The sequence below is a fragment of the Thalia democratica genome, unplaced genomic scaffold (genome assembly GCF_965202585.1).
Source record: "Thalia democratica unplaced genomic scaffold, ktThaDemo2.hap1.1 HAP1_SCAFFOLD_1766, whole genome shotgun sequence".
Lineage (NCBI taxonomy): Eukaryota > Metazoa > Chordata > Thaliacea > Salpida > Salpidae > Thalia > Thalia democratica.
In genome coordinates, this window is record NW_028140579.1 from 1,392 (window position 1) to 22,525 (window position 21,134).

At 26.3% G+C, this 21,134-nt stretch overlaps 1 protein-coding gene across 1 annotated transcript; it reads right to left on the reverse strand.

Moving 5' to 3' along the window:
* Positions 1–4,294: 4,294 nt before the first annotated feature.
* LOC145848846 (nephrocystin-3-like) lies at positions 4,295–19,992 on the reverse strand (the record flags this gene model as incomplete). The annotated part of the gene is made up of 23 exons (XM_082954071.1): positions 4,295–4,370; positions 5,296–5,441; positions 5,835–6,000; positions 6,723–6,887; positions 7,125–7,252; positions 7,480–7,645; positions 7,981–8,123; positions 8,421–8,592; positions 8,885–9,090; positions 10,578–10,730; positions 11,166–11,307; positions 11,683–11,765; positions 12,289–12,465; positions 12,783–12,960; positions 13,201–13,302; positions 13,644–13,744; positions 14,801–14,956; positions 15,265–15,387; positions 15,481–15,574; positions 16,033–16,165; positions 18,570–18,669; positions 19,139–19,213; positions 19,849–19,992. Coding segments are annotated over 23 exons (3,129 nt in total), but the record flags the coding sequence as incomplete, so codon positions are not given.
* Between the last annotated feature and the right edge of the window lie 1,142 nt (positions 19,993–21,134).

Below are 21,134 nucleotides of genomic sequence, written 5' to 3' on the forward strand. Positions count from 1 at the left end.
TTTGACATGTGAAAATGTCTATACGAAACGATTTTTCTGTCAAGATGACTTTTTCATCACAAAAATAAAACATTGAGAAAAACTATTTTTTAGAACTCTCATACAAAGCTGTAGAGTTTGTTTTATTTTGTTTCTTTTATTTTAATTTTAAGTATGCTTTTAATAGTTAAAAAAAAGTTTATCTGCTGTAAAACAATTGTTATCAATGCGTAAACGCATATCTTATAATGATTGCCAGACAATATAAAGAGTTCTACCAATTTTAAACAGCCAAAACTGGATAATAAGGTTGTAAAGTTATTTTAAATTTCTATTATTTTTCTTTTAAGTTATACAAGATTCAAACTACTTTAAGTTTTTACTTTGAATCTCTAAGCTTTAATTTGAAATATATTGTTTATTTTTGTTTATCTAGTTGTAAAGCTTTACTGAAAACATCAAAGCAAAACTTTTGATGCCAAAATAAACTGTAAATAGTAGATATTCTTTTAAGCGTAGTAACTCGTAATAAAGCGTTCAAATCAATTACGAAATTAATGTACCGATTAAATATCTTAAAAAATATAGTTTGATATAAGAAAGAGAAAATATAGTACTAAAAAGTTTTTTAAGATTAGGAACTTTAGATTAAGTTTGCAAATTGTTTTAATAATATTCTTTCAACTAGTACATACTATGTTTTATAAACTTTACGTGATTAATTTGTATTTTCTAAAGTTCTGTAGGAAAATTGTACGTTTAATTTGAACTTAGCTTACTCGTGTTTTTAATTGTTTACTCCTTAGAATTAAATTAAGTTTCTCTAAAAAAAACTTTAAATGTGCTGAACGTTTCTTTATTTAAAATTTTTACTTTAAAGCTTTCTTAAATATTATACTGGTTTCAAATCAACTTATATTTTGTACATTTTGATACAAAAACAGTAAATTAAAATAGTGTAACTTCAAAAGTCACTTGATTCTTAAATACTCCTAAAACGTAAAAACACAATTTAAAAACTTAACAAAAAAAATTGCAAATAAGATAAATTTCTGAAATACTATTGAATTATTTTAAATGAAATAGAAAGTTGTTTATTTACTCTGAACGGTGCATCATTATGAAGAATCAAAGAAAATTCTAAAGCAACTTAATCTATTGCTTTCTAAAAGATGAATGAACAAAAACATCGGCGAAAGTCTGTAGAGCAGAAGCCTGAACTTTCTTTTGCTAGCATGTACAAACCGTTTGTAGATTGAAGACTGCATGTTTTTCGGTTGTGACTAACTGATGAGTCATGATCAGGACGAAATCGGTCTCAGTCTACCGAAAGTTTGTGGTCTGATGATCGAATTAGTCAATCCTTTTTTTTAAGATGAATGTTTATAAAATTATCAGCATTTTTTACTAGTTGTTGTTGAAAAAAATAAAACAAAAGTATTTATGATATGTAATTTCAAAAGCAGTCAAAGAGTAAGCTACTGTTTTATTCTTAAGAAAGTTTTAAATTTGAATTTTTAAATTAAATTCAAATTTAATCAATAAAGTCGATCTGTAAGTCTTGTTTAAGTACTTTAGTTTCATGGTAAAAAATTATTTATTTAAGAATACCTTGTAAAAAATACTTGAACTGTTAATTAAAAGGTATACTTAATTTAAAAAATAAAAAAAAATACGTAAAGTTGCTAATACTTTTTGTTCAAGATCTTGAAAAACATTTAAAGAGTTTGTATTCTTAATCGGTAATTAAGTCAATTAAAGCGGTTTAGTTTAGTTTGTTAAAAGGATAAAATTCTAAAAATCTAAACATCTGTGTGATTCTACTTGATATTCAAAAAACTTTGAATAAATATAATACGCAATTTACATAAAAGTGGCATTTAAATTACGCACAAAATGTTAAAGTAAAACATACACTTCAAAGGTTGAAAACCTTATACAGATTTTATATTTGAAACTGTAAACATCTATATTTTCAAAGATTAAAGTTAAAAGCAACTTACTACTTAAACTCAACGCACAATGTGGTGTACGACTCGATAACCGAAAGGTTTCTTTTAACATCAGGTCCTTAGACCAATCTTTTTGAGCGCTTTTTTTATCCTTCAATAAACAAGCAATACTTCAGACTCAGTTTATGAATTTAAAAAAAGTAATGCGTTAATTTTTGAATAGATTTTAACACTTTATTATGAACAAAAGTATTTTTACTAAAAACCTTAACGTTATTATAGTTCATTTAAACAAAGCAAAACTATTTTTAACAACATACTTTGAAAAAAGCTCATCAAAGTGGGGCGATATTGCCCCACTATGGCCAATTTCATCAGGTAGATGGGAAAAAGTGCAATTTCAAAATAGTGGATAATACTTTTTATATTTTTTTAAACTTATTCTTAATTTTAATTATTGTATGTCTTCTCTGAGGTAAGGTTAAACAAAGTTTTATTAGTTTTACTAAACAAAATCTAACTTTAAGTTCTAATTGGACCTTTTTAGTTTATGGTTTTGGAACTACTAAACTTAAAACACTCTATTTACGAGATTGCATATTAATTTTGCAAATGAAAAAGTCTTTTGACAACATTATCAAACAGTTTAGAAATTGGAAATTTTTGTGCTATTTCCAGCTACTTTCAAGTATGATACATCAAAAGTATAAGTAAACAGTTTTGCTTGTTTAAACTTTATTAATATTACAAGGTTAACAATGCATATAAACATTTATACATGGTAAAAGAATATAAAACTAATTAAAATCTTAATAAGTGGGTAATACCCGATTCATTTAATTGTTTGTTTAAAATTGGGTTATAACGTTTAATTAAAATAGCTTCACGGATCATAATCTCAAATTTATTCCTAAATTATTTTAAAATACAAAAAATGTTAACAGTTATTTTTTCATTTTATAATTACTAATATGGTCAGATACAGCTGTTTTTCCTTTTAAATGTTCTTTGACTATTTCTACTAGTGGTCTCGAAGTAAATTCAATATGTTGGATACTTTTATCCATGTGCTTTAAGAATATATCCAATTTTAAATATACAATTAACTAAATCGGGTGTTACCCACACATTAAGAATTTTTACTAGTTGTATATATATTTACCATATATAAATGTTAATGTGCATTGTTAACCTTAAAACTTTACTGTGGTTTATAATTTTTAATATATAACTGATTATATATATCTCATACTTATTACTTGGAATAATATACTAAAAGTAAGATTTTAAAATATAAGACCTGCTCAAATAACTATTTTGATAACTAACAAAAAAAAATTAAGACTACAGAAATTTATAATCTAGTGTGGTTGTCAACAAAAGCACTTTTAGTACGAGGTATGATTATTCAAACCTTTTTTTTAACTTCAGAAAAGTTAGGCAATATATAAAACTTGAAAGATAGAATTACTGGTTTGTAGTTTTACATTTATTGCTACATTTGTTATACATAAAACCTCACTCTAATTAGACAAATGTTATTTAAAACTGATGTTAGAAAATTACTTTTATCAATGTATTTTTAAGCATTATGTGAGAATAAATTAATTAAATAATAACGTGTTATATTTTAAGAATTAAAGCTCGATAACTACTTAGTAACTAATATTTAAATTGAATTATTATATTTTTTAATAAATAATCTGAAAAATTTAAAAAAATAATCAACTTTTTTACAACTTATGAGTTTTACAAGGCTATTCAATTTATAAATGTATTTTTTATAATATGATAGAAGATTAAATCGTATTTTAACTTCTATAATTGAATAAACACAACTTTTAATTAAATGTTTCGCTTATTAAATATAAAATTTGATTTAATAGTTTATTTGGCAGTTATGTTAAAAGTACGTTTTAAAAATAAGCAATAATGACTTAAATGTAAAGCACCAATTAGATAAGACACTATTAAAAACTTGATCAAAATATAAAATTGTTTGAAATGATGCATAAAAGTATCATATAAAAAAAAACTGCAAAATAATTATGATTTTTTAAGACAGACAAAAATCTGCAATCAAATAAATATTAAAAATCAGAGATAGAAATAAAATTATTAAGGTAGCCACTTAACTTGAGTTTTTTGTGTCACTAATATTGAAAAAACTAAATAAACACAAAACAGTAATTAAATTAAAAATATAACAAATAAGAAGTAGTGATTTTTTAAATATAGACATAAAAATATAAATTGTCTACATCAAATGTGCTTTCATTGACATTTGTTTATGTTGTTTTAAAGTGGGTGTTAGAATACTCATGATTATTTGATAAAAATTTGGTTATACATACAAACAAATTTCAGGAAGTGATTTTACTTTCATGCTGGCTTCTTTTGTAGGCCAAAGCTGCTTTGTTGTGTTCACCTTTCTGATACCTGAAAGTTTAATTATATTTTAAAGTTAAATATAAATTAAAAAATTCAGAACTGAATAATTAATCATAGAACTTTAAGTTACTGAAACTAGACAAATTAACATTACAAAACTATTACTGCTTTATTGTGTTCACCTATCTGATATCAGAAAATATATTTTGTTTTCCAAAGTAAAACATTGCATTTTTGAAATTAATCTGCGAATTAGGGTAGCTTGTTAAGAAACTTAAATTTACTGCGATAAAAAAATTATCATAAAAGTTTTAGTATTTATAATTGAAAAAATTCTCAAATATACAACTATGATGCATAAAAAGTTATACACTGGGCAAATGCTTAAAACAGTTTATTACTGTTTTAAATTTTATAAAGAAATATCTAAAACATTTATAGACAGCTACATAATAACTTATTAAGAACAAAGTACTCCAAGACCAAACATAAGTATTTACTAAAAATAAATCATTGTGTTGGTCTGATTTAATTTTTTATAAGACTAAAAAAAACGTAATTCCAACTTTTTTTCGTACTTATGATAGGTTGCAAACTTTTTAACCATCATAATATCAGCATTTTATACATTTTACTTTGATTTAATTTTTCATTACAATCTTTTTTTTTTCTGCAGCAACAAATACACAACTCACAATAGTAGGGCGATATTTGCAATTTGCAGTGCTGTTTTATTTTAAAGACTTATTCCTACATTCATTATAGTACAAACTTTTTAATAATGAACTTTTCCGTTGATAAAACTATGTTAGACTTGCAGGTAAAACTTTTTTGGAGCTTAAACAAATTTGTGGATTGCAAACAAAACTTCCTTTTACTTATGATAGGCGGAATAACTTGAATGTTCATTTTATCATTATTTTTTGCCAAGTTATCATTTTCAGGTATTTATTTTGCATAGTTATCAACTCACAACAGTAGGGCGATGTTTCTGAGAGCCCTGTTGGCTTGCTGGCTGTCTTCCCCGTACACTCGCTTGTATATCTCCAAACACTGCTGGTAAATTGGGAGCGACTTGTCCAAGTTCCCGCACTCGCATTCGCACACAGCCAAGTTCAACTGGAATATAAGACAAGTTTTGATTAAAAAGTGAGTTTTATTTTAATAACTGTTATGTTTGCAGGCTACTAATAGATAAAAACAATATTATTTTCAACATTAATCAATATTGAAATTTAAATTATTTACCTTTGAATTAAAATTTATGGTTTCAAGAATTTTTACAGAATAAAAAGTAAATGTTTAAAATAGCTGCTATTTAAAAAGTTTTGATTTTTTTTAAATTTAATACTTGATCTTAAGTTAAGATTTCGAGACTTTTAGTGAAAAAACTAGAAATCTATTGATAAATATTTTAACAGTTAATTACAATTACTTATTTTAAAAATAATAACAAGTTTAGCAAAATATTCCAACCTTGGTTTTTAAATATCAAAATAATTTATTACTAACTAGTGTGTCAGCATACAAAGGGCTGTTTTCACCAGAAATTTCCTTCTGAATTTCAACTATTTCCCTGTAAACATCCAATGCTTCAGATTTTTTGTTGAGTTTTTTGTGGAGAAACGCCAGTCCCTTCATTGTTGAGACTATTACGTCATTGTCATCTTTTTGTTTTCTGATTATGATAAAAGTTGTCAAGTAAATACTAGACAGTATTGATTTTACCAAAATAAAGAAACATTGATTTATAATTTTCAAAAGCAACTTTATAGCTATTCAAAAGCTAATATGTAAAAGTTAATGCATACAAAAAAATAAAGGCATAATTTTATTTGCAAAAAAAATAGACATAAAACTATATTAACATAAACTGTTTAACTCTTCTTAAAATTTTAAATTAAATTAAGAAAAAAATCTTTTAGAAGTTTTTGGTGTATATAAGGTACCAGTACAATTGATTGTTTCTACTAGTATCATATATAAATTATCTTAATAATTTTATATATATTAGAAACTTAAAACATTCAATAAATAAAATAAAAAACTTCTAAAACTATATAATACATTCTAAGAGCAACAAAAGCTAAACAACAGAAGCAACAATTATCAATTTAATAAAACTTAGTATTGTTTAAGTATTGTTTACAAGTTAATCGTATTTATACCAAACAATTGTGACTTTGAAAACGTGACCCAAAAAAAAATTACTTACCAAAAGTTAATTAAATTTTATAATTCACATAACAATCGAAACCTAATATCTAGTGACTTCTGCAAGTATACAAAAGTAAAACTTAATTCTTGTTAGTAAACACTACTTTCGGTTGTATTACTTCCTAAGGGTATTTCTGTAAAACAGAAAGAAAAATTTACTTTAACCAAAATTAAAACCAAAACCTGATAACAAGGGACTTCTGCATGTACTGACAAGCTGAATCCAGGTTGTTCGTTTTGGCGTCCACCAACGCCAGATTGTAGTAGTTTTGCGCTATTGTGACGTCATTATCACCCAGCAACTTCTCCCGCATCTCGAGTGACCGAAGGAAGAACGAGCCTGCGTTTCTGTGAGATTGATTAAAAATATTGAAGTTGTTTTTATTAAATTTTTATGCAACATGATTCTACACAGAGTCTGATAAATTTCTAATTTAAATAAAGTAGTTTATGTTTAATAAAGTACTGATTAGTCACCTGCAGTAATTTACACATTCTTTTATGACATCAAACTTTTTCAAGTAAAAAAGTTCTTCTTTGAAAAAGATAATAACTTGAAGGTTTTTTAGTTATTTAAAGACTCACTTGTAGTTTTTCTGCGTATAATTGAGTAACGCAAGGTTGTTGAGATTTTTAGCAACTTCCAAACTGTCTTCACCGACTGTTAGTTCTTCTAATGTCAATGATCGTTTCCTAATAAGCTCAAATTGACGCTGTTTATGTATAAAAATTATACTTTTACTTATCAAACTATAAAAGAAAAATTAAATTATCTAAAGTTTAGTTTAATAGAAATTTGGTCAGATACTATAAATAAAGCTGACTCCAAAATTATCGAAAAATAAATATTCAATAACACATATACAAAACAGCGTGTGTTTTACATATTATTTTTTAAAATAAAATGAAAGTTTCTTTAACTTGCGAAAAAAATACAAACCGGAGTGATGTTGTTGTTTTTCTGTATAATTTTCACCATTCTGCTTCTCACTGCATCGATGTTCTTGTTGTCCGATTTAGCGTACAGCCGGATAATCGAGGCAAGCTCTTGGGCGCATCTCATGTGTTTTCTGCCCACCGTCGTTTCAACTAACTCCAATGCGTTGCTGTAAATAATAAAAAATATATATAACCAAAACATCTACAGTTAAGTTTATATTTTCTACTAATTAATATTTTAAGATAGTAAATCAATCTATAATTTCTACTTGATACTTAGATTAAGTAATAAAATTTAATAAGAAAAAACTTTAAAATTAGAGCAACTATTTTCTTTAAAAACTAATTGATTACTATTTTATACAAATTTAAATTAAGAGGCATTAGCAACAACACAAGCTGATATCTAGTTTATTTAGGACTGCTTGATTACAATTTATATATACTTAAATTAAAATTAACATTTGATTTACTTATGACTGTTTTTACCAACAATACCAACCGGAATAGAGGTTCAGCGGTGTTAGTTTTTCCCCACTGAGCATACGTTTGAGCGAGGTAGTGTAACGAGTCGGCTACCGACGGATGATCGGGGTCCAAGTGGATCTCTCGGATCTCCAACGACTTCTGCAGTGACTGGACTGCCTGCAATGTACAGAAGGTATTATAGTGTTATTATATTTACAACTTTTTATAATTCTTTGTGAATCAAACCATTGTTTCTTTAACTTTATAAACCAATTAAAGTTATACTTAAATTTAAGCTTGAAGTTAAATTTCAAGCTTAAACAAATGTATTTTTACAGTGAACTTTAAAAATGCACTCAGTTTAAAAACTCATACACTTAAATAAAGCATTTAATTTTTTAGTAATTTTTTTTTATACAGTCGTTTTGTATATTTATTATTCATTACTCCCAATATTAATATCAAACCACAAACTTCTTCATATAATCCCAGTTCACAGCAGAACCTGGCGAGGGAGGTGAACAGATCGGCAACAACCCTCATGTCGACCTGAAGGTCGCAAATCAGGTCGTAATAAACCTTCCACGTCGACAGTTTCTCCTCGTTCAGGTAGTTCAGGTACAGCACCAGCTCGTGCAGGCGCCCTCTGACGGATATATGGTTTATTTTAGTGTTTCGAAAGTGAAATTGATACTTGTGAAAAAACTTAAATTTAAGTAAAAGACTTGTAGTTCTAACTATAAAAACACTTTAAAGAGTTAAAAACAAAAATATTATGCAAGATAATTTATTTATACTTATAATATATTGTGACTTTAAGAAACTAAACAACTTTGATTTATTTGATTATTAGTTTACCACTAGCTTTTAAATTCATTTATTAAATCAAACTTGAAATGTACCTATCTTCTATCAAATTCAATCAAAGTAAATCGTACCTGTTGCACATGATATGCAGCAGTTTCGGATCGTATATGACGTCATAAAGAGCATCTCTGTCGTCCAGCTTGTGCAGTAACCATGGCAACATATGGGACCTCCTGGGTTGCTGGGGAACTCCCTTATAATAGCTTGCCATGGAAACCATCAGCTTCTTCTCGGTTGACTTGTTTGTGACGTAATAATTGTACAAAATCGTCAGTATCTACGAGTTTAGACTTAGTGTTTGGTTTGCTTTACACGTAAAAATATAAAAATTTTCAAACAACTATCTGTGTCTTGTTTAAAGGAACAATTAGGCATGATAACTCTTGCAAAAACAAAAAAAAGAACTAGATAAGAATGATTATTACTAGTATCAAAAAAGCATCCGAATAGGTAAGTATTAACTAAGTAAGGTTAAAGTAAATAAACTTAATATTTTTGCTGGTAACTTGTTTTTAAAGTAGTTTCATATTAAAGTTGTTTTAGATTAGACTTTAAAAATTTGATTTAAATAAAATATTTACCAGTAAAAATTATAATTAGTTTTGTTCATCTCTTTAAGAATTGATTTGGTGTGTGGTATGGAGTTTATTGGTAGTTTGATTTGTAAGCAACACCTTCCCTTTATAGATCTTAAGTACTTTTTAATTTTGATTTTTGGCCGGTCTATTGTTAATGTGCTTGGGGCTTTATTCTAAAACTATTGGATGCTCAGTTGATTTGTAAGCTAGATTTGTGAACTGTTGCTGCTAATGTTTGAAGTGATTTTTGACTGAATCTGCCGTGGTAAAACTTTGAAAAAATGATGAATGGCGAATAGTTGTTGAGACCAATGTTCTGCAAGATAAAGATTTCTGTCTAAAGTTAAAAATAAATGCCGTTTTGAAAGTTCTTGTTTGATGAAAAGTGGTCTTCAAGATGGTTCCTAGAACTTCGAGCCGGGTTCTGAAGAATTTTGACAAGAGATGCTTGTTTTAAAGATTTGTTGTTTTGGAATGTATAATTGGAGGTTGGTGACTTTGGAATCGTTGAATATTTTGGTTGTAAAAGTTTTAGTTTTTTCAGTTTGTGCCTTGTATGAGTTTTATGTTTGTTTTAACACTGTAATTTGTTTTTTTTTTCTTTTTATGTTAGTGTCTTTCAGTTTAAGTGGCTTAGGTTTTAATGCCCAAGTCCTTCGTTTAAGAATACACTTCAAAAAAAATATTAATAATTTTGGAGTCTTATACACATACAGTTATTTGTCTTAAGTAAAAAAAAAATCTCAATTTACTGTATAGTAAACAGCTTACCTAAATAATGATATTGTGCAATTTCTATTTATTTCCAGGTTTTAGTGGGAAAAACTTTGACATTACAAAATCTATTATTTTAATTACATAAACATCATTGCTCAGTGCATTTTACTACTTATTAAAAATTTACAAGGTCAGAATTTTACCCGCTGAAACCAGGTTATAAATCAAATATTTAACTTGTACTTTTATTATTGTTTTTATCTTGTGCTTATTTACGAACAGGAAAATTGTTAACACTAATTAAGTTGAAAACTAATATCTTAGTTAGTGGTTTCAAACTTAATTTAACACATTAAAAGTCATATACATGTTAACAAGAACACTTATACATTTACTTTCATACTAATTGTATAAACAAAACATTGATTCGCTTAACTACCAACACAAAATTAGTAAATGTTTTACTCACTTCGGAATTGTGACACTTGTACAGCCCACTTTGCAACTTCAGTATTTTGAATTGTACAAGCTTTCTCATGTGCAAGTAGAAATCAGACCAAGTACAAACAGTTAGATTTAGTAATTCGTCGCCGGTAAGCCCGTCCCTCGAACAAACAACTAACTGTTTTAATAAGATTTAATAAAAATTAATCTATTGAGGATCTTTAACAACAAAACTTTAAACTAAATAGTAATTATTTATCTTATTTAATTATACAGAGCTATTCAATTTAATGGTTGGGAAGTTATTTTACTACTATCATCTTTAAAAAAAAAGTTTCATCTATGAAGCTTATTTAAAAATTAAATTAACTCTAAATAACTGATACCAGTTTTTCAAAAATTACAAAAACGTTTTTTTTTTTCGTTATAAACATTAGAAAAACTATGAGTAAAATCCATTAAATTAAAATAAGTATAAAGTTTTAAGAGAAAACTTATATCATTAACACTGAAACTGTAAAAACTAAAAGAAAAAATAACTAGCAGAATACGTAACAAAAAAAAATATATGAAAAATATAAATGACAATTAAAACTGTAAAAACAAAAACTACTTGTATAATAATTTTGAGTTGGGTCTTTGTTTTTCTGCTATCACAACAGCCTTCTACATATTTCAATAATAATTTGTAAAGTTCAACCAAATCCCTTGTTTTAATTGCTGAACTCCATAAATTTATTTTATCTTCGTGTGTGCTGGTCAATAAATTATTTAACTTGTAAATCTTTAAACATATTAAAAAGTACTTTAAGATAAAATGAAAAAAATTTTTATCAAGAAAAATTGATTTAACTTTGTAAGATAATTTTACATTAGCAACACAAAAAGCTGGATTAAACATGTTAGTATGTTTTTATTAATGAGTTTAAAAATGTTTAAACTTTTTAACGACTTTAAAAGACAGAAACTATTCAATAAGATCTATTTAAAGCTTTATTATAAACAAATACAAAACAGTATCTTTAAAAAACATTAACAAGTTTTTCAGCAGTTTGTTTTTTATTATAGAGCTACTAAAAAGAAAGAAAACTTTAGTATAGTAATTGTTATGGTAAGCAATATAAACAAACTTCTCGGCAATAGAGCAGAGCAGTGAAACATACAATGGATGAAAAGTTGATGATGTTCTACAATGTGAAGTTAGTTCACTTGCCTGTTAATAAATTTTAAAATTATGTATAGATAATTCTAACTATACAACTACTTGAAACTTTATAAAAATATTTCAGATTTGATCCAACATAACTGAGTTTTAAAACACTTAAAGTTTAGTAGATTTTACACAGAAGAATACTTTAGTTTGAAAAAAGACAAAAGTCTAAAACAAATTATGACATAAAAATAACATTTTATTAAAAAAAAAAACTTCATCTAACCTCAAGAAGCCTTACATTATTTTTACGCACACTCACCATACTACTGGGTATGTTACCACTCAATTACTTGACACTTTACATAATATAACACTCAAAAGCTTCACAAAACAATCGCTAACTAGTTCAAAGTTTAATATAGAATTAATTGAACCAAAAATACGACCTAGCTTGGCTAAATAAACTTTGTTTAAGAAATTAACATTTCATTAAAGTACCACATACAACTCATTTATACTTTAACTATCTTGCAATATAAAAAAAATTAAAAATACGGTTGTATGCACCTTTTATTTAACTCACCATGCTACTGGGTATGTCACCACTCAGTTGCTTGACACCGGCAACAGACAGTGGTTCGAGGTGCAGGGTGGGCCAGTTCCGCCATATTTCCACGCAGTTGTCAGCTTGGACGGATATTATGACGCGTACGTGGACGTGCAGCGGGTCCAACAACCACTGGAAGTACAGTGATGCGTCCTGATATTTTATTGTTATTTTATTTTTTTAATAATGGCTGCTAGTAAAAAAGAAAGATTATGATGAACATTAGTAATATATGTTTTTAATAAAATATTTGTTTTTTATTCCAAAGTGAAAAAAAAACGTATTGTTTACGAAGTTATAAACCAGGATTTTCTAAAGAAATTAATCACTACTTTTCTACTTAGTTAATTAAAAATTTCAATAAACTTCGATAGTTCTAGTTGTTTTATGTTAAAACATTTTTTATTCGTTGCTTTTAAGAAATTTTTTAATACCTAAGTACGTTATTTCTTATTTCTACTAGTCAGTACCTTAACAATATCCAGGGAGTCTATTACGAGTACGATTCGATTATCCAGTCTGGCGGATAACTGCTCCAACCAGCTGGGAAGCGTTTCCTTCAGCTTTGTGACGTCATAACTGCTGAAGGACTGCAACGGCGGCACGCACCCGCACGGAAGGTGACGTAATAATTGTGATAACAAGTTTCTGTAAATATTAAGATCATTAAAAATGTTTTTTTTTGTCTTGTTTAAAAAAGACTTGGATTTTTTACTGCCTTGTTGCTTAAGGTCATCAAATGAACCGCACATTTTACATTCAATACATTGATAAGTTTTTTATAAATAAATTCTACGTTGAATTCCACTTATTTAATGCCTAAGTATTTTTGTATATGAAAACATTCTTTTTTTAATGTTCTATGAAGTAACTTTTATGACGTCACACCTGAGTATTGTGACGGGTTCGGCGTCCGCAGATTTACTTCCGGTTACGCAGTGACGTAACACGATCAGTTCCGGTCTGTTGGCCATCAGTCGCTCCACCCAACTGTAAATGTTTATATACGATAACTTTCAATTACAACTGACATATAAAAAAAAACATATTATACAAAACTTAGATTATTTTAATATTAAAAATACAACAGTATCTTAAAAATTAAACTAAAAAAAAACTTATTTTAATTAAAAGACGCGGAGTCGATTGAAAAATCTCAATGATATTGTTAAAAAACTTTAGTTGAAAGCAAAATCTTGATATTCAAATGAAAATATATAAATCTTCACAAACCTTGTGAGCAGTAAATCACCTTAAACGAAACCAAGGCTACTAAAATATTCTTCTCATATCATTTTATTTATTATCAATAATATTTTTATTACACATACCTGGTAAGCAGCATTGTTTTACCGGACCCACCACTCCCACTTACGAGTAACGGGGGCACTGGACCCGGAGAAGTTATCACCTCATCCAACCGACTGTAACACTGTTTAAATGACAATAATGTATTTATTGGTTTTTTTTTATTTTATTTTATTCGCATAATAATATATTAATAATATATCATAATATTGGATTTAATATTGTTAAAATATTTGTTTGTATTAGTTTGTGTAGTGAACAAAGTTGTAAAGGTGTGTATTTTAAAAGTTTTAGATGTTTACCATGTATGTTCAATTTATTTAAATAACAATTTTGTTATAGTTTAAGTATTTGTTTATATGTCGTTGCTACAAGTACTGTTAAAATGACAATTTGTGTACATTGGTCTATTTATTGAACAAAATTTGTAAAGGTTGTATATTTAAATTTTTTTTTTTCCCAAACTCATTTTTATTGTGGCCTAATTGGCAGAAAATAAAAAAATCATTCATACCGTTTTCCTTTACTAATTAATCTTCCACTTAGTTTTTACCCCCTATACAAGTTAGTAGTACCCCTGGTAGCAAAAAATTCCCACTACGGGAAACCCTCATTTAAATACTAGAAAAAAGTGCAATGTATACTTACTAAAGTTCTGTTGGTAGTGAAAAACGGCATGTATTTAATTTGAAAGCACTTGAAACCTTATTGAACAAACAAACTGACTTGTTTAGAAAAAGTTAATTTTAAAATAACACACAAGTAGATTCAAATAAGGTTGGTAATTTTAATATAAAAAGTTGATATCTTAGTTCTGCAGAAGCTTATTTCTATAACAAGCTACAAGACTTGGAATAAATGTAAACAAAAAAGAACTTTAAACGTTTACGTAAAAAACTAGATAAGGAAAATTTGACTTCATCTAGTTATTTATTTAGATCAAAAGCATCCTTAACTAGCCTGGGCTCCAAAAATTTTCAAACTACTCATAGTTGGTATAAAATTTTAAAAACAAGTATCAACTTTAATGAAAAATCTCAAAGGCCTAAAAAAGCCGCAACTTCTTGATTAAAAAAATGAAGTCTAATAAACTTTAAAAATCAAACAAGTTACTATGCAAACAAATAGAAACCGCACATAATAATTACATCATGTGTTTGTTCAACATTAAACTCGAAACCTTTTCAAAACCGACGATGATGTTGCGGTGCTTGTAAACACTTTCCTGTTGGTACATGAAGTTATCGTCTATGCAAGATTCGTCCAAACAGGTTATGCTGGCTTCTTCATACAACATGGCCCGCTTGTTTTCTACTGATATCTTCATTCCGAATGTCTGTGTGAAAACAAAAACGTTCGTAAATTAAGTTATGATAGTATGTTGTTTTCTAACTTTCTATATCTTTACTTCAATTTTTTAAATTCATTGCAGCTACTTATGACAAAAACAAATTCAAACAGAAAACCTTGAAACTTTAACTGTTTGAAATAACTAAAACAGAGTCATTATATTAGGTAAAACTGTATTATTTTTTTTTTAAAGTTATCAAAATTGATATTAATTGATACAATAAAGATAAAAAAACTAAGTACACATTACAAAGATTAAATTAAAAGATAAATATTACGACAACAAATACTAACAAGTCTTAGTGCTTTAACAACTTGTTGCAGTAAAAAATCATTGGATTCATCTGAGGTATTGTAAAATATCTGGTTCTTTGTGGAGCACTCTTCTTTGATCTGAGATCTCAATCTTTCACAGGACTTATCGTGCGGGTAGGAGTTCTTCAAATATTGATAAATTTATTTTGATATTCTATTTTTAAAACTACATTACTTAACAAAAAATAAAAAAACAAAACTCACCGTACTTTGATGCTTTATGCAGAAAAGTACAGACTCTTTGTTCTTGTTGTTGGTAAAACCTTGTGAAAACTCAGTTTGAGTAAAGCTGTAGGAAAATAAATACATAAAAAATTATAAAAATTATTATAAAATAAGTTTGTGAAACTTATAAAAATTTTACAATTAGAAAAATAGTTGAATTTTTTTGTATAAACCGTTAACAAATTTACAACTTCATTACTATTAGTAAATTAAAAAACAAATAAATCAATTATTTTGAATAACAAAACTAAATTTTCTAAACTTAAGTAAATTTATGCTTTTTTATAACTATACTAAGGGATTATTTAGATAGCGCTATACAACAATCAAAAAAATTATTTTAAACATCTTATACAAGATATAGTAAAAACATTAATATTTAATAAATATTCAAGGTAAAAATTATATTTCATAAATACACAAAAATATGATAGTAGATAACTAAATCTTTGTTTTTTTATATATGTTTTATAACTTAAAATAAGCTATACAAACTGGTATAAAAATATATATAAATATTACTTGTTTAATGTAGATCCAACATAAAACACACACAAATCACAGACTGAAATTGCAAATTTTATATCTTTTTCCTTTTCAATATCTACTAATTGATCTTCTGTATTTTTGCAAACAATTTCGTAGTCAGCAGAGTCTGATTAAAGTTATTTAGTTTCAAAATTTATTTAACTAAAAATACTATTGTAAAAAATTTACAAGTACATAAAACTTTTACGATGAAAATATGTTTGTGAATGTTTAAAATATAAACAGCACTTAAGTTTTTATCCTGTTACTCGCACAATGGAAATATTGTACAGCCTATTTAATACTAGTATTAAATATTTTATTCTTTAAAACTTATCATTTTAAAATAATTCCTTAAAATAACTTTTGTGATAAAAACAGAACTGTTAAATTTTTAAAAAAATTCAAAGCTAAAAATTTTAAGATGCTGATTAAGTAATGCATCATTTTCAGTCATTGATTTTTATGGTCATGCTAATAGCGCACACTATAATTAATTTAAACAAACCAGTAAAGTGAACAATATCTAACAGGTATCCCTCATTAGAGCATACAGTTTTGATTTCTTGTAAAACTGAACTTTGTATAAAACTTTTAAAATCTTCTATGCAATCATTTACAGTGGAAATATATACTCTGCAAAAAAATAATAAAAAACCTGGTTAAACTATCACTTCAAACTTAAAAATATAAAATATTAAAACAAAAGTTTACTTAGTTTATTATTTATAAGCAAAAACTGCTTAAAAACATTTTACAGATCACACAAATTTCATTTGTTATAAAAAGTGCAATTAAGATAATAATCTAATTGCTTAATATAGCAATTACAAAACAGTACATATTGATATTTAAAAAAAATTATTTAAAAACCAAATGCAATCATGTTAATAGTAATTAATAAAATTTTATGAGTAAAGTAAAACACAAATTAATAAAATATTCAACCTAAATGTGTTTTGATTAGTTTCTTCAAAACCACTGTTAATTGGTAATATGTTCAGAAAACTAGAGTTTGAACTTTTCCAGTTTTCATTTGATAGATTTTCAACACTTGCAACGGATGATTTCTGTTTAAAATATAAAAGTAATTATGTTTATTAGTTTACCAGCTATAAAACCTGTAGCCTTGTAAAAGAAACTAATTTTATTTTTAGAAACTAAGAAAGAATTGATTTTAGTTTAAATTTGAAAATACTTAATCACTAACATTTCATTTACAATTGATGAACAGGTTAGAACTTTTTCTAAAAAAGTCAAATTTTACAATATTGTACAAAACTCATCAAATATAAAAATTTATAAACGGTATTTTTTTATCACCAAAATTCACAAACCTGATCGTCATAATTGTCGTTGTTAAAAAGTATTGTGACGTCACTTTCAGCTGATGCCCACCACTCGCTTGCTGAATCCACTGTAATAATTGATATCATTTAAAATAAAATTTTTAAACATTTAATAGAAAAAAAAAAATAATAAATGGATCATTTTTTAAAACTTATGGAAAGAATATCAGTTTACAAAAAAACCATTGTATTAAAAATGAAGCTGTTTTGAAAAAAACATTTTAATTTTAACTTAATATACATTAAACTACCTTGTAAAGCATTACTATCAATTTATGACTATCGACCTTTTAAAAAACTTTAGGGCATGGGATATATTTTTTAATTTTGACTTATTTTTTTCATAACTAGATGAGATTTTGTTACTTTTTACTACTTATAAAATTGAAAAAAAAAGAGATATAAGCGATCAAAGTTAGAGGATTCAATAGGTTCTTCATGGGAGGCGCAAACTAAAAGGGCAAAAATAGACTATGTCACTAAAAATCTATTTCCTCCTTCAGTTTTTGAGCAATTGTTTTTAAATATTTTCAGAGAAATATTTAATAAATTCTAAACAACTTTTACGAAACAAGTTTTTTAACTTTTGTAAAACTCATTTGTAAACATTTTTTACAAAAAAAAAACGAAAATAACTGATTTTTGCTTATGAATTTTTTCTTCAATCTGCATTATAAAATCTTGTTTGTCAAGTAAGTTCCCTAAAATTTAAATTGAATTACTTTAAAAATGAAAATGGAAATATATTTTAAGTAAATTTTAGAAAACTCCAAAAAAGTTGGTTTTGAAAATTTTTGATAACATACATATCTTGTTAAATCTCAAAAGTTAATTATTTTTTTTTTCTACAAAATAGTATCATATAGTATATACTCTACACTTTGAAATATGAGCAAATATTAATTTTAGTTAAGAAAAAAATGCTGGACCCCCCAAAGCCCTCAAACAACCATTTTTAAGGTAAATAATTTAATAATTGTAGCAGTAATCATTTAATTAAACATTCATTTTATATTGTACATGCAGCTATGATCTGAAAAAATAATGTTTAAAAAATATAACAAATCTAGGCAACCTAATAATTAATAATTCTAATGTTGATTGTAAAATTTTTTTTATTAATAAACAAACAATTAATAATTTGATTAGTGAAACTGAAATTTTCATATATAACAAACTTACAATTGATAACTTGATTGTTATTGGTGAAATTGTGGTCATCTATCATGGCAACACCCTGCGCTTCCAGTCTTTGCAAATTGCTCTCAAGTTGACGTTTCGACTTTAATATTTTTGTTAATAATACAAAACCATGACTACATTATGTTTTGTAGAAAATTATTAATACTTATTATTTGCATAAATTAAAAATATATGTTACAAAAGGTACTATAATCGAACATATACAAAAAATTCTAAAAAAAATGGTACACAACAACAAAATTATTTTTAATAATAAAAATAAATTAATTGTTGTTAGAGTTACAATATAGATGACAATTTTTTAGAAAATTAAAAAAAAAATTTCGAATAATATATCAACTTTATTTAAGCAATTTTTAAAATGTGAGTTGTATTTTATACAAGTTAATCGGCTATAAAACTATCGATTCACGAAATATATTTATCTTGAACTAAAATTTGTTAAACATATGAATTAAAAAAAAATTAGGTTAAATAATTCTATTTTTTATTAATTAAACTAAAAAATATATATTTTAGAAGAACTACAAAAATAAAATAAAACAAACCTGCAGCAGAGATTGCAGTTCACTTTCTTTACTTTCACGAAATATTTTAAACTGGCGCTGAATTTTTTCTCTGTCCTGAAGAAAAATTAGTAGGTTTAACTATAAAATCCAGCTGTTCAGACTTCAAGGTTAAAAAACTTTTAACAAAATATTTAGTAGAGATTTTAGTATAATTACATGTACTCAGTTTTTTGAAAGTTTTGATGACTATGTTACATTTTTTAAACAAGTAGGGAATTTTAGACTGAATTTTCAGGCACAGATATTTTTTGTGTTTATTACATAATAGCAATTTTCTCATGTATTTTTTAGGTTTAACTAAAATTCGAGTTAAAAATATTTTGAAGATCCTGATTACGGTAGCATTCTCATTGCAAAAAAACTTTTGGCCACTCCAAGTTAAGAGCTTAAAGTAGAAGTCTGTAAACTATGGCCCACTGGCTACATAAAAAATGTTTTCAGTTAACTTATTAACACTTTTGCTTCTCAAAAGCTGTTTTCTACTTTTTAGTGTAACTATTTCAAACTAATCTGTACCAGATTATTTTTTCTCAAAAAAAAAACCAAATCAAAATTTACTTTTTTATCATTTAAAGATCATTAATTTCAACAACTCCCTTACTGAAAACTACAACTAACTTATTCAAGAGTAAATTTTTAGGTGGTCTTATCAATAAACATTACAAAGGTATAAAATAAATGCAACAAACCTGCTCGAGAGCAGTGGCGCGCTGTGTGGCTTCCTGACTGCTACTTAATGCCGCGTCTCTCTCTGTTCTTAACCTTCCGCACTGCTTGTTCAATGCTTGCAGTTCGGCACGTAATCTGCTGTTCTCCGTCTCCAATTTCTGCTCCTGTGTGTGCAAGTTGCTGGTTTAGTTGTGAAAGGAAAATATTAATCTAATGTGATATTAAATATAAATTACTTTTTTTATCTGAATGAATCAATAAAAAAGTGTAGTTTTTTAAGTTAATAACTTTGATATAAATTACAAAAAAAAAAGTTTTACAGATACAAGTAAAACAATTTATGTACTTTTAAAGTATTTAAGCAATTCTAAATGTGTTGCTCAATGTAAAATACATATATGTATATATAAGATAATTTTTAAACTTGTCAAAATGTATTAAGGGCATAGGGGGTAAACACCCTTTTTTGGTTTTTGATCTTATTTTATATAGTTTTTACTAAGCTACAAGATGCTTTTAACAGATTTTAAAAATTCAAAATAATTTTTGAGATATAGCCGGTCAAAGTCGGAGGCAACAATAGGATCCTTATGGGAGGCGCAAACTAAAACGGCAAATAACTAGAAATCACTAAAAATCTATCTCCTCTTACGTTTTTTGAGATAACTACCTCAAATTTTCAGGAAATGTTCCTTGCAGTATTTAGAAAATTCTGTTGGAACAGAATTTTAAAAAATTAAAAAATAAAAATTTTATAACAAAAAAACAAAAAAAAACTGTTTTTTTTTGTTTATTTTTTATATAAAATTTTTATTTTTTATTTTTTTCAAAATTCCTTCTGACAGAATTTTCTAAATATATCAAGGAATATTTCCTTAAAGTGGTAGTTATCTCAAAAAACGTAGGAGAAGATAGATTTTTAGTAAAATAGTCTATTTTTGCCGTTTTAGTTTGCGCCTCCCATAAGGAACCTATTGTTGGCTCCGACTTTGACCGGCTATATCTCAAAAATTATTTTGAATTTTTAAAATCTGTAAAAAGCATCTTGTAGCTTAATAAAAACTATATAAGATAAGATCAAAAACCAAAAAAGGGTGTTTACCCCCCCCCTATGCCCTTAAATAACTAATGAAATATTTAGAAATTAAAACTTGTAAACCAGTATAACATTGTTTTTAAAACGTTTGAAAAACAAAGCTCAAACAGATTTTACCAAATAATTAGAAAAGGAAAAACTTATTCATCAAAAATTTAATATAAAAATTCTATAAGTTCAACTATTTTAACAGTTAAAGTTTTAATTTTT